The sequence below is a fragment of the Argopecten irradians genome, chromosome 3, assembly GCF_041381155.1.
Source record: "Argopecten irradians isolate NY chromosome 3, Ai_NY, whole genome shotgun sequence".
NCBI lineage: Eukaryota > Metazoa > Mollusca > Bivalvia > Pectinida > Pectinidae > Argopecten > Argopecten irradians.
Window position 1 is genome coordinate 29781644 of NC_091136.1, and position 21288 is coordinate 29802931.

General features: G+C 33.7%; 1 protein-coding gene across 2 annotated transcripts; it reads left to right on the plus strand.

Annotated features, from left to right (window-relative positions):
* Positions 1-20603, plus strand: LOC138318152 (neutral alpha-glucosidase AB-like). 2 transcript variants are annotated; one of them, XM_069260287.1, is made up of 22 exons: positions 1-36; positions 1972-2076; positions 2585-2827; positions 3386-3553; positions 4165-4279; positions 4741-4870; positions 6167-6263; positions 6521-6622; positions 7413-7491; positions 7872-8045; positions 8205-8266; positions 8512-8589; positions 8890-9092; positions 10488-10711; positions 11041-11137; positions 11632-11792; positions 12371-12620; positions 13024-13100; positions 13597-13785; positions 14877-14986; positions 15207-15307; positions 15651-20603. In XM_069260287.1, exons 1-22 carry the CDS (start codon positions 8-10, stop codon positions 15761-15763), a joined length of 2907 nt encoding a protein of 968 aa, XP_069116388.1. In that variant the 5' UTR covers positions 1-7; the 3' UTR covers positions 15764-20603. The 2 variants fall into 2 exon arrangements, with proteins under 2 accessions (XP_069116388.1, XP_069116390.1); XM_069260289.1 differs by having other exon boundaries at positions 4222-4279.
* Positions 20604-21288: the final 685 nt, after the last annotated feature.

The window sequence follows — 21288 nt, forward strand, 5'->3', positions numbered from 1 at the left end:
ACCAAAGATGGCGAAGACCACGCAAACTTCGTCGTGGTAAGTTTCCTTAAATGCATATAGTTTAAGATACAAATACAATAATTACAATTTATGCAGTCACTTTAGAGTTTAGTTTATATTTAGTGTTTCAATTGCATATCAAAGGAACAGCAGTTCTCCTCTATTTTGTCGGTAAATAACGTGGCACTGTACCGGCTTTGTCGAAACAAATCAATCGGAACTCTTCAGTGTTTTGTGTCGTGGTAGCATTTGGTTGGCTGAGGGAACAACTGATACATTTTTAATACGATTTCTTAAGACCATTTCATCATTTGATTGTAACATTAGTCATAAAGTATTCCAATAAATGTACGAAATTCTCTCTATCTTACATCTGTGCGTGCGACCGGATATAATTTTGCAGGATAGACTAGTTGAATAAATATTTGCCGGCCTTGCTACGTAAGTCAGTTTGCTCTCCACATTCAGATGGATTGTAAGAACAGCATTAAGGAGCAGGGTGCATTAACGGGTCTGATAGCACTGCTAAATCTAAACGAGATCTGCATGTATGCTTAATGTTCCCAGGATCAAGTTCACTCATTTTTTTTAAAGTCTGACCCTTTGATTGGAAGAAGGAAGAAAAATTCTAGTTAACAATTATAGCTAGATACATGTATGTCCAAACAATGCAGGCATATTGCTTATATATATAAAAAGGACAATTGTGAATAAAAGTGACATACGATTACTTGCTCACAAAAACAGCATAAAGTTTAGAGGACAGATCTAATGAATCTATATAACAAAAGGTTATTGTCATCAAAGACAACTTCCAGTGATTTTGTAAAATTTTATTGTCACAATTTTTGGTACTAGCATCCTTCATCCTCATTTTCAGATAAAAGGACAGAAAATACCACTTTTTAGCCCACCAACATCAGATGGTGGGCTATTCAAAATGTTTTTTTTACCGTGGTCCATCCTTCCGTTTGTCCGTCCGTCCGTTAACAATTCTTATATCACTATTTCTCAGAAAGTACTAAAGGGATCATCTCAAATTCCCTATGTAGGTTCCCCTAGGGTCATAGTTGTGCATATTGCATTTTTAGACTGATCGGTCAACAAGATGGCCACCTTTCTTGGATTTTGATAGTTATTAAAGTTTGTTATCGCTATTTCTCAGAAAGTACTAAAGGGATAATTCTCAAATTTAATGTGTAGGTTCCCCTAGCTATAGGGCCCTAGTTGTGAATATTGCATTTTTGGGATCAATCCATCAACAAGATGGCGGCTAGGCAGTCACTGTCATCTTGGATTTTGATAGTCGAATCTACAGCCAAACTTCGGCTGTAAGTTTCCCTTAGCCTAAAATTTTTCCAATTTTGAAGTCAAATTTCCCAATGAAAGCTTATCAAATTCAATGACATTTGTGTTGATAATTTGTACCAGATTTTCATTCCTAAATGTGTAAATATAGGCTACATAATACATTACTAAAAATAAATAATTTGGGATTAGAAGCAATTTTTATTTCACAAAAAATCGAAATGAGCATAACTAGGTCGCTAGGTGCACCTTTAGTTCAGAGACGTTTTTCAGACATTCAAGCAGATAAAAACAATAGTTAACTGCTTTTTAGTTATATAACGATGATTATCAGAGTTAACTTACATTATAAGTTGTCTTATCATTATTTTTTTCGACATAAGTTTTTCTGTGTAAAAACGATCTCTGTTCAAGGGAGGAAGTAGCACTTGGGAACTATTAATGCATATTGCATTTTTATAACCGAACGGTCAACAAGATTGCCAACAGGCCGCCATCTTGGATTTTGATAATTGAAGTTTGTTACTGCTATTTATTAGAAAGCAATGAAGGGATCTGTATGTAACAAATTTCATGAGGTGCTTCTGTGAATTTATATTGGGATCATTGCAATAAAAAGCAATAATTATGAATAATTAATGGTTAAATATAATTATATTTTAGGATGGCCACAACATTGTATTCCATTTTGTGCTGTTTGCTGATAAACAATATATTTGCTGTCAGTCGAGACAATTTTAAGTCATGTGATCAGAGCGGGTTCTGCAAGTAAGTATTAGTGATTGATTATAGTAAATCTTTCATCGTTAGTTTTTGAGGGTATATATGCAATTTTCAAAGAAAATAATTAATCTAGCTACAAACAATTTATGTTCCCAAGGGTAGATATAACTTAGAAGGACTCTACGATAGTTGCAAAACCTTTGGTGTTGATAAAGGTTTCAACTTTTTACAATTTGATTAGATTTTACTGATGCAGACAAGTTTATTATTAAAAGTTTCCTATTACTTGTACTTCAGTACATTATATCATTTTAACTTAATTAGATATTTCATGTTAAATAATACTAGATAAATATCATGTTATGTCTATTTAATTATAATAAGTATATTTCACAGAACAAAATAATTATTTCCAGTTGGATTTATGAATTAATATTATAATTTGGGATGATGATATTTGACTTTGTAACTAGTTTAAAGTGCAGGTCATGAATTAAAATAAAATATAATGAGGTATTTACCGAATACGTGTTTGTCTTCTGTATGTTTTCAGACGCCATAGGGCTGTACCATCAGGAGAAAGTCCTTATGTAATATTAATGGACTCGCTTAAAATACAATCAACTAATGTACAAGTTCAATTATTGAATACTAAAAATAATGTAAGGCTGCTGCTAGAACTATATGGCTTACAAGAAAACACAGCAAGACTGAAAATAAACGAACTGAATCCTATTAAGCCTCGGTTTGAGATTCCAATTGGTGATGTTTTGGTAGGCGAACCCAAGCAACAAGGGTAAGTGAATATGGAGCAATTTTTGTATATGTACATGTATTATTCTATTGCCAATGGGGATTGAGGCATTTATCATGATTATATTTATAACACTAGCCGTTCTGATGATATTGCAGAAGTTTTTGCATTATGTCTTAAAGAATATAACCATTCAAGTTCTTTAGAAGAAAACCAGATGCATGTATACGTTGATGTATTATTCATATCAAAGTGGAATTATGATGTACCTCTCACATGAAATTTTGTAAAAGTAGTATCTGACTGATATGTTAGGTATGAAAAGTGTTATGCTTACCATATTCTACCAACAATAAGCCCCCACTGAGAGTCCCCATTTTATCAAAAAGTAGAGTCATGTCCGTTAATCAGTCCACTCCCTTATTTATGATTTTGTTTACTTGTAACTTTAATTTGTTTAAACTTTGGATAAATATCAATGAATGTCAGGTATGGGGAGGCTTATTGCAGGTTGAATATGGTAATATCACTAAATGAAAATAAGAAAAAGCTTAAGCTAAATATTTGATTACATGTAATAAATGTTTCCTTTGTTAACAGAGTAAAACTTATTGACAAGAATGATCAGAGTGTGACATTTGGACTAGAAAACAACAAGATAGTACTGACAAGCTCACCTTTCCGTGTGGACTTCTTCACTGAGGGAGACCATGTCGTAGGCGTCAACGCTCAAGGACTGCTCAAATTTGAACATCTTCGCACAAAGCCGTAAGGACATTTTCTAACCTTGAGTTGAAATTTATGCTTTAGATTTTAAGTAAATGTCCTTTTTGTTTTTATCATTTTTTTCTAACAAAGGTTTTTGGGGGTCTTTTACAAACTGAAAAAAATACAAACTGCAAAATAGCTGTGGACCAAAGATTTTACAAAAAATACTTTATTGATGGAAAATGAATTTTTTTGGACATTTACTGTTTGTTGTGGCTTTTTTTACCCTTTATTCATGCTACTTCTAATATCCTCTTACTTCTGTCCTTTTCCCCTCCCTATCAAACATTGAATTGACTTTAATGGTGAATTTTCGGATGTCCATGAGGCTGTGGTATGGGTTTGTACCACAAACAATAGAATAAAGTCACATTGGTATAATGCTAGTAAAGTGCTTCTTCTGTACTCTGTCATGTGGTTGTGTCGTTGTATGATATATATATAATCTATATGCCTGGATGGAGTTGTTTATCGTGTGCAGTGATTTAACCTTTGTGACTTCACCTCACTCCTATTTCTATATGCTTCCTGTGTGTTGTGGTACCACTGATTTTGCACGCCAATATACTTAACCGTTACAAAGGGCAACCAGGCCTTTTCTACTATTTTAGGGGATGGTTTCATAGAGTTGGTACTGGGATATATTCATGGTTTTCCGAACGTTTCAGAGAGCCAAAACCCGCTGAGACGAACAACGACGAAAAACCTGAGGACGAAGAAAACAAGGTAATTCTATCAAATTCTATTTTTAGACAAGCAACAACTTCATATCTTCATTATCAGCCCAATCAAATGTGTTAACTTCATCTCCTAAACTTCATATTAATGTAACCCTGGTGAATACAATATACCTCTCGGCTTGATCGGTTGAGCGCAAAACTAGCAAGTCAGAGCTCCAGAGTTGGATCCCTGGTGGAGGCAATTATTATGTTTATTATAAAATCCTGCACTTGGTTACATTAAGATGATAATGAGTTTTACATAGTAAATTACTGGAGATAACAACAACACATCAGTCTGTTGCAATTGGTGGATCACAATGTACAAAACTGTTTGCTGAAGTGCTAAGCTAAAAAGATATTTTACTATTTTATTGTGAAAAGTTTATGACACATCAAATATAAAAGACTTATTGTGTATATGTATATTGTCTAATACTGGTAACTGGTGTTGTTTATGATATCCAGGATGACGATGATGAAGATGAAGAGGAAGCGAAGGAAGAGAAAGTAGTCGCAGAGACACAGGATGGACAAGATGAGGAACCTGATATGTGGGGCGAGTCCTTCAAAGGATTCGCTGACAGCAAACCTAATGGTACTACACAGTGTATATAATATCATTTAAAACTGTCAGAGGGGCGAGTCCTTCAAAGGATTCGCTGACAGCAAACCTAATGGTACTACACGGTGTATATAATATCATTTAAAACTATCAGAGGGGCGAGTCCTTCAAAGGATTCGCTGACAGCAAACCTAATGGTACTACACAGTGTATATAATATCATTTAAAACTGTCAGAGGGGCGAGTCCTTCAAAGGATTCGCTGACAGCAAACCTAATGGTACTACACAGTGTATATAATATCATTTAAAACTATCAAGAGGGGCGAGTCCTTCAAAGGATTCGCTGACAGCAAACCTAATGGTACTACACAGTGTATATAATATCATTTAAAACTATCAGAGGGGCGAGTCCTTCAAAGGATTCGCTGACAGCAAACCTAATGGTATTACACAGTGTATATAATATCATTTAAAACTATCAGAGGGGCGAGTCCTTCAAAGGATTTGCTGACAGCAAACCTAATGGTATTACACAGTGTATATAATATCATTTAAAACTATCAGAGGGGCGAGTCCTTCAAAGGATTCGTTGACAGCAAACCTAATGGTACTACACAGTGTATATAATATCATTTAAAACTATCAGAGGGGCGAGTCCTTCAAAGGATTTGCTGACAGCAAACCTAATGGTATTACACAGTGTGTATAATATCATTTAAAACTATCAGAGGGGCGAGTCCTTCAAAGGATTCGCTGACAGCAAACCTAATGGTACTACACAGTGTATATAATATCATTTAAAACTGTCAGAGGGGCGAGTCCTTCAAAGGATTCGCTGACAGCAAACCTAATGGTACTACACAGTGTATATAATATCATTTAAAACTATCAGAGGGGCGAGTCCTTCAAAGGATTCGCTGACAGCAAACCTAATGGTACTACACGGTGTATATAATATCATTTAAAACTGTCAGAGGGGCGAGTCCTTCAAAGGATTCGCTGACAGCAAACCTAATGGTACTACACAGTGTATAAAATATCATTTAAAACTGTCAGAGAAAGTTTGGGGTTATTTAGTTCATGTTTCTGCATGTAATTACTTTAATTGCTATTTGACTTATCAGATTGGGAAATGGTAATTGCATTTTAAAGCAAATGAAGAAAAATCTTTTAAACATCACAGGAAGAAAATATTTTGAAAAGTCACAGAATACCAGCTGAAGTTAGGGGGGAAATGTTTGATGCATGGTGCAGCATTTTAACTATTTGTTATGTCTGAATACTGAACAATTCTGAGATATGTTTTGTACATATTTGTTGTTTCACAGGTCCAGCATCAGTTGGAATGGACATCGGATTTCCAGGCTTTGAACATGTGTATGGTATACCAGAACATGCAGAAACACTCGCATTGAAATCAACCAAGTAAGTGTTCATCTGGAAGTGAAATTTTGCTCAGCAGGTGTAGTAAATTGTAACAAAAAGCAATTTAATCATTATTAGATTACTAGTCTCAAAACCGGACTCAAAACCTAAAGCTAAAAAGAGATCTCTACAGCGAATAGCACTTGAATAGTAAAAGAAAAACAGAACTCTTTACTGCTAGTATGTATGTAAACATTGAAGTTCCATTCCAACTGTAGCAGATCTTTTTGTCCAATGTGATTTCTTTCCTTTTACAGAGACACAGACCCCTACCGTCTGTTTAACTTGGATGTGTTTGAGTATGAATTATACAACCCTATGGCCCTTTATGGATCTGTCCCCATGATGATTGCTCACAAGTAAGTACACACAGCACCAGTTGAAAAGATCCATTATTTATCACATTTCATATCTTTTATTCTGGTCTCTAAGGATACTTTCATGCCAAAACTTGAGTTGATTTATGAAGAAGTAGTTGTGTCAAAATGCTTGATATTCCATTCTTTGTTCTTTCATGCCCTTGCCATGTAGTAGGATGACATATAATGTTACATCATCTGTCCTGTCTAGTCTCATTATTAGGTCATCTGATGTCCGCCATGCGCGGTTTGACATCTGCTGTGCTTTAACTTTTCACGTTTTGAACTTCTCCTCTAATTCTACAAGTGCGATTTGGCTGAAACTTGCATGAAATGATCCTTACATGGTCCCGACAAATTGTTGTTATTTTTATGGGTCGATCCAAAAGCCAAGATGGCCGCCACAGCCTCCATCTTAAAAACATATTTTGAACTTCTTCTCAAGTTCTACCGATGCAATTTGGCTGAAACTTGCAAGAAATGAACCTGACATGGTCCCAACAAAGTGTTGTTACATCTCTGGTTGATCCCAAATCAAGGATCGCTACCATTACACTATATCTTAATTTATTTCATATATGATTATTGCCAAGGTAGTTGGATGACCATTAAGGCTCTTGGGCTTCTTGTGTTTTGCTTTGATATGTAGAGGCAGGGACATTAATAATTATGTAAATTTCTCTTTTTACAAAATTTTAAATAAGTGGACTTGTTAATGTTGATTTAAATTTGCTGTAAATGTTTTAAACTTGTAGATTCATAACATTGAAGTTGCTATTGTTTTTTCTAGTGAAAAAAGAACAGTAGGAATATACTGGAACAATGCAGCAGAGACCTGGATCGATATCCGCTCCAATGTAGCTGACAAGGTAACTCTCTAATGGTGGACTTTACTTCTGGTTATCGTGTATCAGAAGTCGTTGAGAAAACTAATAATCTATTATTCCATTTGTTCCAATAACAATCAAATATCTAAGTGTAAAATTGAGTGAAGCCAAACAAAATTAAATCAAAGTAAACAATGTCTTCCAATTATACAAGTTTGAGTTAATGAGGTTTAATGGTAATAATTCAAATGGTAATACCTATTCAAAGCGGTTTTGTTTTGGTCCTCAGGAAGCCCTCCCTCTTTTTCTATTCAATGTTAATATGCTTTAATATTAGATTCCTTATGGCTGTTTATTAAATGAGTTTGTTATCTTGGAATATCTTTTGTATAAATTGTTCTAAATGCTGCTCTCTATTTCAGACCTTTTTGTCCAAGGTGGCTGACCTTGTGAAGGGAAGTTCTGATATTCCTCAGACGGATACCCACTGGTTCTCAGAGAGTGGTATCATTGACCTGTTTATAATGATGGGACCCTCACCAAAACAAGTCTTCAGACAATATGCTATCCTCACAGGAACTACACCCCTACCACCGGTATGTTCACAATCTTAAAAACAAAATAAACTGAATTTCTGACAACCCAACGTGATCCATTACTATCAAAGTCAATAAATCATTTCTCTTTCAAATTTTGTTATTTGTTTCTGATATGTAGGCACACTCTTGTCTTATCCTATTTGCTTTGCTTTACAGTTGTTTGCCATTTCCTACCAGCAGTGCAGATGGAACTACAATGATCAGGATGACGTAAAAAAGTAAGAACGAGTTCATTAATATTCATTACCAGAATCATATTACAGCATTTAAAATAACACTGTCAAGACCATAAATTCATACTTTATGTTAGAGAAACCCAACTAATGTTTTTATGTAAACGGAATGTAGTTTATAATAATTCGAATTTGTTTTAATATTTTTTATTTTTTTTTTCAAATGTAGAATTCCCATATTAATGCATATTGCACAAAATATATATGAATTTATACCTTATTTTTTGCAGTGTTGATGCTAATATGGACAAGTTTCAGATTCCATATGATGTCATTTGGTTGGATATTGAACATACAGATGGTAAAAGGTAAGGGTACAAAAATTTCTGAGATATTTCAAATAATTTGTGAAAGTTTCCCAGCTAAGGATTTTTTAAGATGTCTTGGTTTCATTTGTATTAGTTTGATAAATGTACTGTTTCATGTAGTTTGTGTAAAGCCATACCATAATTCACTATGAAGTTGACAAAAGACAATCTTAAATTTGTTTTGAAGGAAAAACCAGCTTTTTAGTTATTAGTATTTATAATCATATTCATATTATTTAGAACAAGCATAAGAATTTAACATAACTGAAATGATAAAGACACAAAATTTTAACTTTCCAGATATTTTACATGGGATAAGGATAAGTTTTCTCACCCTGAGGACATGATCAATAATGTAGCCTCCCGCGGCAGGAAAATGGTCACCATCGTAGATCCTCATCTCAAGAAGGATGATAACTTTGGTGTATACGCAGATTGTAAAAACCATGATTTGACAGTAAAGAACAAAGATGGAGGAGAATACGAGGGCTGGTGCTGGCCAGGTATGGTATTGGCTCTAATATCTATCTGAGTGATAGACATGGGCTTGTGCTGGCCAGGTATGGTATTGGTTCTAGTATCTATCTGAGTGATAGTCATGGGCTGGTGCTGGCCAGGTATGGTATTGGTTCTAGTATCTATCTGAGTGATAGACATGGGCTGGTGCTGGCCAGGTATGGTATTGGCTCTAGTATCTATCTGAGTGATAGTCATGGGCTGGTGCTGGCCAGGTATGGTATTGGTTCTAGTATCTATCTGAGTGATAGTCATGGGCTGGTGCTGGCCAGGTATGGTATTGGTTCTAGTATCTATCTGAGTGATAGACATGGGCTTGTGCTGGCCAGGTATGGTATTGGTTCTAGTATCTATCTGAGTGATAGTCATGGGCTGGTGCTGGCCAGGTATGGTATTGGTTCTAGTATCTATCTGAGTGATAGTCATGGGCTGGTGCTGGCCAGGTATGGTATTGGTCTAGTATCTATCTGAGTGATAGTCATGGGCTTGTGCTGGCCAGGTATGGTATTGGCTCTAGTATCTATCTGAGTGATAGTCATGGGCTTGTGCTGGCCAGGTATGGTATTGCCTTCTATGTATCTATCTGAGTGATAGTCATGGGCTTGTGCTGGCCAGGTATGGTATTGGCTCAAGTATCTATCTGAGTGATAGTCATGGGCTTGTGCTGGCCAGGTATGGTATTGGTTCTAGTATCTATCTGAGTGATAGACATGGGCTGGTGCTGGCCAGGTATGGTATTGGTTCTAGTATCTATCTGAGTGATAGTCATGGGCTGGTGCTGGCCAGGTATGGTATTGCCTCTAATATCTATCTGAGTGATAGTCATGGGCTTGTGCTGGCCAGGTATGGTATTGGTTCAAGTATCTATCTGAGTGATAGTCATGTTCTAAAATTCAAAGTGCACTTGCTTCTAATTTAAAAAGAACACATGAACGGAAACATCCAAGAATTCTGTTAACCTGAGAAAATGAATTTCAAATATCATTCATGAATATTATTTTACACTGTTTGGAGTATTTATTGAGGCATCCATTGATTAATTCAGAGAGGACAGTTTAAACATTTAGTCTGTCTTTGTATGTACAGAGTTGTCTCCCATGCGGTAAGCATTAATTGCGATGTCATTACTTTGTAGGTAAAAAATTGTTTTTGCCACTTTCTTTGAAAAATATGATGTTAAAAAATAATCAGTACCTACCACCAAGGGCAGATAACTCTGTAATATGCAATATCTTTAGTTTAAAGTGAGCAAGAATTTAGAAGTTGAATGCATTATATTGAAAACTCATTTTACCTACTTGATAAGTGCAATTTAAAAATGTAAAATAAATTAAAACTTAATTTATGTTCCTGTTTTTAAATTTAATGATGTTATGTTGAAGGTTCATCAATCTGGCCAGATTTCCTGAACCCTGCCATCAGGAAATGGTGGGCAAGTAAGTTTGCATATGATCAGTACAAGGGAAGTACCCCCGATCTGTACATCTGGAACGACATGAATGAACCCTCGGTATTCAATGGACCAGAAATCACCTTCCACAAAGATGTAAAACATTTTGGAGGCTGGGAGAACAGAGATATCCATAACCTTTATGGGATGTATGTGGTAAGTATTCCCTCGGTCTTCCGTTGTCTTAACATTCCTGGAAGTATAATCCATTGTGAAAATGCACTGATTATACAGATAGAGCAAATTATTATAACAATCCAAGATTTGTTTAATGTAAACACGAAAGAATATCTACACATTAGCATATGATAATTTGAAAATAAACTGTAGTTTGACAAAGATTGAACAAGACAGGAAAGCTGTGTTCACTGTTATAGAAATTCCATAACTGTATTTTAATATGTTTATAAAAACCAAGATGTTTGTAACATGGCAAAAATGATGTTGTTTATATATTCACAAATTTTATTTATTTTCTACATTAGCACCATGCTACAGGAGAAGGAATCAAGTTTAGATCAAATAATGAACAGCGACCATTTGTACTGTCCAGGGCTTTCTTTGCTGGATCACAGAGATCGGGTATGTGGTGATGTGTGGATAAGTAAACACAAGATATACATGCTATAGTTAATGATCTTTGATTAATAGAATTATCATTTCTGAACAAAGAAACACATAATTTTGAAGTCCACTTGGTTATTTCATATGAATCATACAAAGTGTTCACACTAGGACAGAAACATTTTGCTGTTGTATGTATTCAATCTGTATGAAATAATTACATTGTACTTGAAACCAGTTACTCATTTTGGTTCATTCAGGTTGTGGTATATTGTCTTACTTACATTTATGATGTTTTGGAAGAAGGATGGTGACTTAAATTTCAGTATCATAAATAAGACCACTCTAAATTCAGTCAAAAGCATGAAAAATACTATTCACCAATATATGTAATTTTGGATAAAAATAAGTATGTGAATATGAAAGTGTGAATAACTTTGAATTTTATTCTTGAACCAGATAAAACATTCTGCTAACTGAGTACAAATATAATGTGTAATGTTATGTTACAGGGGCTGTATGGACAGGAGACAACATGGGTGAATGGTCTCACCTTAAGATATCTAACCCTATGATTCTATCACTCAACTTGGTGGGCATCACATTCTCAGGAGCTGATGTTGGTGGCTTCTTCAGGAATCCAGAACCAGAACTCATTGCAAGATGGTACCAGGTATATGTCATGTTGAATATATAAACTTTCTGTTTGGTCAATATTGCCAGGGTCACAATGATTCCAGTAAACCTGCGACTCCTCGACACATCTCGCTGAATGATGACATCACAATAGATATTTGACGTCATGGAAGTTCCCTTTACGTTATATATGGGAATGACCTGGATCAATTGGAATCTGATATCAACCTGTGAAGTGATTGTGACGTCATTTTACATAATGTCACAATACAAGATTTCTATATTTGTGTACGACCTGGGGGTTCTGGAATCTTATATCAACCTGGGATGACGTCACAATGCATAGTTCAGAATTTATCTGGTGGATATTGTGTTGTATCGTGGCAGGAAAGTGTAGTTTCAGCCAATCAGGAGCGAGCAAAACACACAGCCATATAATAATATGGTATATCTTTTATTACCTTAGCATTGATTTGAACAATACATTAAAGGTGAAATTTTTACAAAAAAAACCACAATAAATACTCCATTTTTGTTAAAGCTATATTGAAATGACATTATGATTTATGAAAAATAACATTGTTTTGCATTCTGTGTCTTGCTCTTGATATCCAGGCTGCAGCCTTCCAGCCATTCTTCAGAGCCCACGCTCACTTGGACACCAAGAGACGAGAACCATACCTGTTGGACGAGAGACTAATGAAGGTATCCCGTGACGCTATCCGTACCCGCTACACCTTTCTGCCTTACTGGTACACTCTGTATTACTTCGGTGAACGTGATGGAGGTCCATTGATGATGCCTTTGTGGGTCGAATATCCAGAAGATAAATCTACATTCCAAATGGATGATCAGTATTTATTGGGTAGGTACAGACAATATTAAATGATACTTAGTGTGATCTAGTATCACTTTGAGACCAGATATCACAAAGTAGATTCAGGTATTCTGTTCAACTTTGTAGAGATAAGGTTTTTTTAATCTGTCACGTTGCCTTTAAAATATAGTCAAACTTGCTATGAAGGTCACCTCTATAAAAAAAGACAGAAACATCAACCATATTTGGTACAATTTTCTATATAATTGACCTTCTGTCCTTTCATAGACAGGTTTGAGTGTAGCACAAACATCTTCAATCTTCAAATACACACCATTTTCAAATGAAAGTGAAAATGCTTTGAAACAAGTTTTCTTAAATAAAAAACTTAACGCTTATGTACATGGAGTGCTTTGTTCACTGTTATTACTGATGCTGATTGTTTTCACAGGATCTTATCTTTTGGTGAAACCTATAACCGAGGCCGGAGGAACTGGTACCACTGTTTACTTCCCTGGACAAAATGAGGTATACACCAATGGAACTGATAATAACTATGGGTTTTTGAGACATTTTAAGACTTTCAGGAGAAAAGTGAAAAAATATCAACACCTTTCAAAGGAAACCATGCAGAATCATTTGAAATAAAAAAAAAAACCAAGCAGTTTTGAAATTAGTAAATTAAAATTTCAAAGTTTAATTTGGTCTATTTGAAACACTTGCGAATTTTGTATCATTTAAATGGAAACAAATTATATTACAAAGATTCAAATGGTAAAAGAAAGACGACCAAAAAGGAAAAAGTATAAATAATTCCCAACACTATATAATTTACAAAAACATATGGACACTTTATTACAAAGATTCAAATGGTAAAAGGAGAAACCAAAGAGAAAAAGTATAGATACCTGGTAATTCCAAACACAATATGTCTTAGAAATAATTTACAAAAACATGTGGACACTTTTTAGTCGTCATAAGCGTCATTTGCAGAGTGACATTTTTCTTCCCTATTTTATTTTAGGTATGGTATGATATCCTTACCTTAGAGAAGTTCAATGGCGGAGCGTCTACATATGTCAATGCTGCACTGGAAAAGATACCTGTATTCCAGAGAGGAGGTTCTATCATTCCACGGAAAATGAGGAGCAGGAGATCCTCTGGACTCATGCACAATGATCCATTCACATTCATTGTCTGTCTTGACCAAAAGGTACAGTTTCATTCAAATAAAAAGATACAAGTTTCATATAATGGAATGTTTTAAGAGGAATATTTCAGTAATGGTAATTTACTTGTAATGAATAATCATGTTATTGGATGTTCATTCTGAATAGGGTATGAATGCAATAGACAATCATGTTATTGGATGTTCATTCTGAATAGGGTATGAATGCAATAGACAATCATGTTATTGGATGTTCATTCTGAATAGGGTATGAATGCAATAGACAATCATGTTATTGGATGTTCATTCTGAATAGGGTATGAATGCAATAGACCACTTTATTTTCATGAGATACAAATTTTGGAGTACATCTTGTAATTTTTCTTAAGTAAGACAGCTCGAATGCAAATTCAAATGCTTCACAAATAATAAAACATGTCTATATATGATTGTTTGTGAGAGCACTGGATGGCCAAGTTTATGTATTCACAAATATTTTTACAATAACAATTGTAATATTGTAATCGAAATATTGTAGTCCAACTGCTGGTGATATTTATGTTGTGTAATGTGCTTTACAGGGTCAAGCTGCTGGTGATATTTATGTTGTGTAATGTGCTTTACAGGGTCAAGCTGCTGGTGATATTTATGTTGTGTAATGTGCTTTACAGGGTCAAGCTGCTGGTGATATTATCAAACTGCTGGTGATATTTATGTTGTGTAATGTGTTTTACAGGGTCAAGCTGCTGGTGATATTATCAAACTGCTGGTGATATTTATGTTGTGTAATGTGTTTTACAGGGTCAAGCTGCTGGTGATATTTATGTTGTGTAATGTGTTTTACAGGGTCAAACTGCTGGTGATATTTATGTTGTGTAATGTGCTTTACAGGGTCAAGCTGCTGGTGATATTTATGTTGTGTAATGTGCTTTACAGGGTCAAGCTGCTGGTGATATTTATGTTGTGTAATGTGCTTTACAGGGTCAAGCTGCTGGTGATATTTATGTTGTGTAATGTGTTTTACAGGGTCAAGCTGCTGGTGATATTTATGTTGTGTAATGTGCTTTACAGGGTCAAACTGCTGGTGATATTATCAAACTGCTGGTGATATTTATGTTGTGTAATGTGTTTTACAGGGTCAAGCTGCTGGTGATATATACGTTGATGAATACGACTCATTCAGATATCAGAGTGGCAAATTTATCCTCAAGAAACTCACATTTAAGAATAATGTTTTTGAAAGCAGGTGAGTCTTTTAAATTAAATCTTCCAAGTTTCCTTTGGTGACATTGAACAACATAAAATTTTGTTGAAGATGAATAGTTTTTGTGGTCATACAATATGCAACCAAGTTATGTTAGCTGCAGTTCATTAAAGTACAGCATGAACCAACAGCTAAAGGCCAACTAGTAATAAAGGAACTTAACTGAAACCTTACATGACCTGAATATCCATTTAATTTTCAGCACTGCTGATCCCAATGGTACATTAGAAACAAAAGAATGGATAGAAAGAATAGTTATTGTTGGATACTCACAAAAACCAAAGGCTGCCACTTTAAAATCAGGTATGAGTCTTCAAAATTCATGTGTTTAGTTAAAATGTGAACAGAAGATACCGGGTAATACATAGGAGGTTCTAAAATTGGATATGGATTAACTCTACAAGAAAGTTTAACTGCAAATTACATATAATATCTACATCATTTATGAATTACATTGGTAGGAATTTCCAATCAGTTTCTTTTACAATCTGCGAATGTAATTCTCTGCGAACTTGTTTTCGTAGCGGCGAAAGAAAGTTAGTTTACTGAAGTCAAAATGTTATACATAAAATTTACAATGATGAATGAGTTTGTAATAATGGTTTTCATTGGTAAATAATGCTTTTGAATTCGTTTCTTTTTACAGGAAAAAATACTATCATGTCTTTGGATACAGTTTATGATTCCAAAACAAAGACGGTGACAGTGAGAAAACCAGCAATCAATATAGCTGAGGATTTTACTATCCAGCTGAGTTAATTGTCGGGTGTGGCTAGACCTATTTTTGTACACAGAAGTAGTCTCGAGGCTTATCTCTTCAGCTGATTGTGTGATAACTCATTCCACTGATTTATAATACGTTATATAATCTCTCATATTTCTCATCTGTCTGTTATGTTAAAACAATCAAATTCTGAATCGTTGTATATGTTAAATATGAAGCACCAAAAGAAAAAATTATACAAAGTAATTTTTCATACATTTAACTATCTGTTTAAAATATTGAAAACTTATGTCGATTATTACAAAATAACAATACCAATATTCAGTATTTGTAGAATCCAAGGAATACGATCTTCAACATGCAATAAAGACGTACAAATCAAGTAGATGTACTAAAACCACTGTCTTCTGTACTTGAAGAGATTTATTTAAGTGCTTTTCAATGGTACTGTAAAGATTGTAACAGAACACTATGATATACTACGGTACGTGAATGTTTTTTTAATCTTTGTTGTGGTCGTTCAAGATAAAAGTGCTTAACTCAATATTGGTGATTGTGTAAGGATATTCAAGGCTTTTTTGGGCTAATGATGTAATTATTTCAAGTTTAAGTTAAATTTCAAATTTTCAGTTTACATCTGAAAATGCCTTTTGGTATCTAAAACCTTTAAAAATGTGTGTGCAGATTTAAAAATTGTCACTCTGCACTGTTTAACTGTCTAATGAATACCTCCTTTAGGATTTGTGTTAAATGTTAGTTAGGGCAATAATTTTCCTTTAATGTTGTATCTTTTACTTCAATACTTCAGATAAAAGTAATAAGCTGAAGATTTATGTAAATTAATACTCATGAAGGGAATAATTGAAAGGTATTTTTTGTCAAAAAAAAAAAAAATGACGGTGATGCATACCTTGCCCGATATGGAGTTATTTATGTCATATAAATAAATATAGCTATCCTAGTAACATCATCAATGATCTCAAGTACAGATATGAATTATTGAAACATACAGAATTTTCAACTTTTTATACACGCCCAGTCTTGTAGCAACATGGGGCTGTATGTGCACTTGTAATTTATTTGTGCTATGGTATAGCAATGTAAGTGCTCCACTAAATGGAAATATTCATCATATGTCACTATGGATAAGATGTGTGTGTCAAAGTGATTTAGAAGGACCAAGCGTAATATGTTTTGTCCCCCCCACTCTACCACCAGCACTCCTATCCCTCCACCTCCATTTTGTTATGGATAAACATTTCAAAAACATCTTTTTTATGTTTTTGTAATTGTATTAACATTGTCTTTTTTGAACTAAGACACGAAATATTTTAACTAGATTTTTTTTTGTATCTGGTATAACAATAGTCACAATTATTTGTATATGCAATTATCATCGAAGTGCATATTATACACTTGTACTAGCAATTACCAAAATTTTCTCTACAATCTGTCATACTTAAAAGTAGTTGTCATTATTTAATCAACCAAGTGCTAATTATTTTTATGTGATCATAGAACTGAAAAGCAAAGCTATTCTCTATGTGTCAAATAGTGAGATACAAAAAAATGTCAGTTTTTTCTCCCACTCTAATACCCAGTACATGTGTGTATGTCCACTATTACAGAAGGTCAATTTATTGTTGTTTAATTGTTGATTATACATCCTTGATATCCAAGGGGTTACTATCACTGTCCTTATCCACCCTTGTCTTATGTCATAGTGAAATTAAAGGCATTTCAGGAGATAAAAACTGACCAATTACAGGCCTACAAAGGCTTACTTTGAAGAGTACTGTGAATGATCACCCAGTTTCAAAGTCATACAGTACAGTATACCATTATTTGATTTTTTTTAAGTACATCACAGAACCAAATTACCTGTTTCATCTGTTGTCTCACACAGAACCTTCCATTTTGCTGTGAATAGTTCAAGAGTGGATGTAATGATAGTGATAGTAACCCCTGGATTATCAGGGATGTGATTATAGTGCTAAATTGTGTACTAGATTATTAACATATCATTAAGCCTTTTCAAATCTCCCTTTAAAACTAGTACAGCTTGATTGCAACAGCCAAAAGTCCTTTCAAGTCTATTATATAGCAACAAATATTTGGAATTGACAAAGTGAGTTTATCAGTATATCTATAGACCAATCAGACATTGAATTTATTTGAAAAAAAAATTGCTATCAAGGAATTTTGCTAACTTTCACGGGTATACAATGTAAATGTTTTGTAGGAAATCCAATATAGCCTCATTTGATTGAAGAAAATGTCCATGAAGAATCTTTTTTTAGATTTTAAACTATTGTACAATATGTCATGAAATAGCACGTAAAATATATACATATTATTGATATAATCTTAAACAGAACCATTTACACAGTGAAAAATATAATATATGATATACAGTATGATGCAATTTACAGGGTACTCGGAATTACCGGTACCTTAGCATACCCGTTCCCAATAGTGAAGTATTAAGTATTATTAGAGTTAAAATTGTAAGGGAACATTTGTCACAACAGATTCATTTACTGTACTTATGAAACCTTAAGTTGGTGTTTTTAAATAATTGTTACTAAAGAGTTACTTGATTTTGTTCTATTTTCTAGCATGATGTTTACAAGATTTGTAATATAGGTTTCAAGAACTTGATTAGGTGAAAACAACATCTGAGATTGTAATTTAAAAAGCCCTCTTTCTTTCCCAATCACACATTCATGTATGAAGAGTTAATTACAAGTTATTGTAATTAAACATTCATTAATTAGTCATGATTTGAATATATGATTTAGTGTTATTGCAAATGCAAAATATGATTTTTGTAGTCTTGCACATGTTCCAAGTTGTTGAAGTTAAGGATGTATCATAAGAAATATGGCTTTGAATGTAACTGACTACAGCTGTATGTGTCTGTATGGCTATTTAAGTGATTGAGAATGAGTGTAGTACCTACCCGGTACATTGATCGTGTATAAATGTAACTCATTTCTATTGGGGAAAAAGTCTGGACACAAGATTTAACTGAGAAGTCTTTATATATATCTATATAATACAAACTATAATGTTTTTGTACCAACATTTTAAATTAAGACATTAAGATTATTTATTTCTTGGGAGTTTTTTTGGCTATATCCTGTAAATGAAATTTGTGTTTTACCTATAATATTTCTCAGTATGTGTACATTTTAGAGAAAAACATTTACATGAATGTTCTCTCCACTCTTGTCACTCTTTTTTTTTCTCTCAACGTAAATATAATTACAAATATAGCTGTTTGAAAATATTAAATCTGTAGTTGGTAGATAATGCTTGAAGTGCATTTTTCTTTCTTGATTTGCCTTTAAGCTTGATGGGTAGATACAGGGTATAGGTTTGAATGGTAGAACGTCGTTTTTGTAGATCATGATTTCTTCTCTTTTTTTCTTGTGCATGCTCAGTAGAGTACTGATTTTTTATGAAAGAAAAATGTTTGTATTATGAAACTACAGTCCTGATACAAGTTATATGATGTGCGGAAATTTGAAACAATTGAGATGGTAGAATAGACATTCCATATTTATCTGGTAACAAATAGACATGCAACAATACAATGGTTTCAAGATACCAAAAAGATGTCAATAAATTTACTTTTCTCAGGTCGTTTTGGTATCTTGAAACCCCTGTATTGTAGATCATCCTAAATAGACATAATCTATTGACCACCATACAGCCCCACTGTTTTTGAAAGCTTATATTTAAACCAGATTTGTTATTTCACTCGGTTTCTCTACAGAACAAGAGTGCATATCAAGGTATGAATTAATCAGATTATTCTGTCCATCCCTGGGCTTATCATACAACAAATATGGTAACCAGTGTGTACTCTGTGGTGGTGAATTTCAGAATTTGGACTATCACCAAAATACAAGTAATTTGTGTTGATTCTAAACAAATGTTTGAATTATAAGCCCCATACTATTGTAGAGCAACTTCTTTCGCAGTTATTAAATTTTGCGATTTCCATTTCATAACAAATTTGCGAGAATTAACTCATGAAAGTAAATCGCATGCGAAATAAAGTTGATTTACAGTTCCAGAAATTCTTAGTAACCTGTGTGTATGTGTATCAGTTCTGTAGTACGAAAGGTTGAAATGAAGTGAAAGATTTCTATTTTGTACAAAGGTCTTTTGCACTTGTTTGTTTCTTCTATGTATCACCTATGGACTTTCAATGTGGAGAATATGAAAAGAGATAATATGATAGTGTATAACCACATATTTGTCTTGTACAAAGACATACCAGGTAGTACAAATGATTTCTATTATCACCAGGGGTAGAACTGTGTTTTGTGGAAATCAATTCATCACTATACTGTTCAACCAAATGTCTTGTATGTATAATGTTAATATTTGAACATTATGGAATTAAAATAAACTCAGATAATGGAAGTTTAAAGATGATTTTGAAATTTGCCTAGTTAATGTAAAGACATTCTTAGTTTTCATCTAAACACAGGATTGACTATAATGTCAGAGTTAGAAATCTGATGTTAGAAAACTTCTTAAATTGGATGTAGCCTTCAATGGCACTTGTTTGTTTTAGGTGTTAGGAAGTGCAATATTAACTGGAATTGTTAGGTTTTCTAGTAAAGAAATCTTTCGATATAATTTGAATGTGATTCTGCAGTTGGCGATTGGTATTCCATTGTGAAAAATTATTTTTCATAATTGTTTCAACAACACAATAATTTGAAATAAAAAGTTTCTAAGATGCTGGTGTACATATGGAAGAGAAGTCATTCTTCATTGGTGTAGATGTTGCCTGATTATGATTATGTAAATCAAACATGTCCATGTTACAATTACTAAAATAAACATAAAAACGACCAGGATTTGTTTGTCATTATAATGTTAAATGAAATGACTCCAGATTACACAATAGATCTTTTTAAAGCGCAATAATAATGTAGCTGCTATCTACGTGAATGAAATCCACGGTTCATGACTTCATTTACTAAGTACTATGGTATGTAACAGGTAACAAACAAGCTATGGACAGATAATTTTATTTAGATTATCATACAATAGACATAGGCTGTCTACCTAGGCCCAGTTATTCAGAAGCTGATCAGCTTAATCTCTTTATTATTGAAATTTTCATTTCTCATTTGCTGCAAAAGCATTAATTATATGTTCACTGAAATAAGAAAGTGAATGAAGAATCAAGTTCTAATGAATCTTTAAAAAATTGTTAAGTTAGTATTATCAGAAATGATTGTTAACTTGATTCCAAATAGGCCCAGTTATTCAGAAGCTGATCAGCTTAATCTCTTTATTATTGAAATTTTCATTTCTCATTTGATGCAAAAGCATTAATTATATGTTCACTGAAATAAGAACGTAAGTGAAGAATCAAGTTCTAATGAATCTTTAAAAAATTGCTAAGTTAGTATTATCAGAAATGATTGTTAACTTGATTCCAAAATTATTTTTACCCTATGATTAGCCTAATCACCTTTTGTGGACAACTGGGCTCGGACCTGAAAATTTTGTACTAGGTTATCTCCCCTTG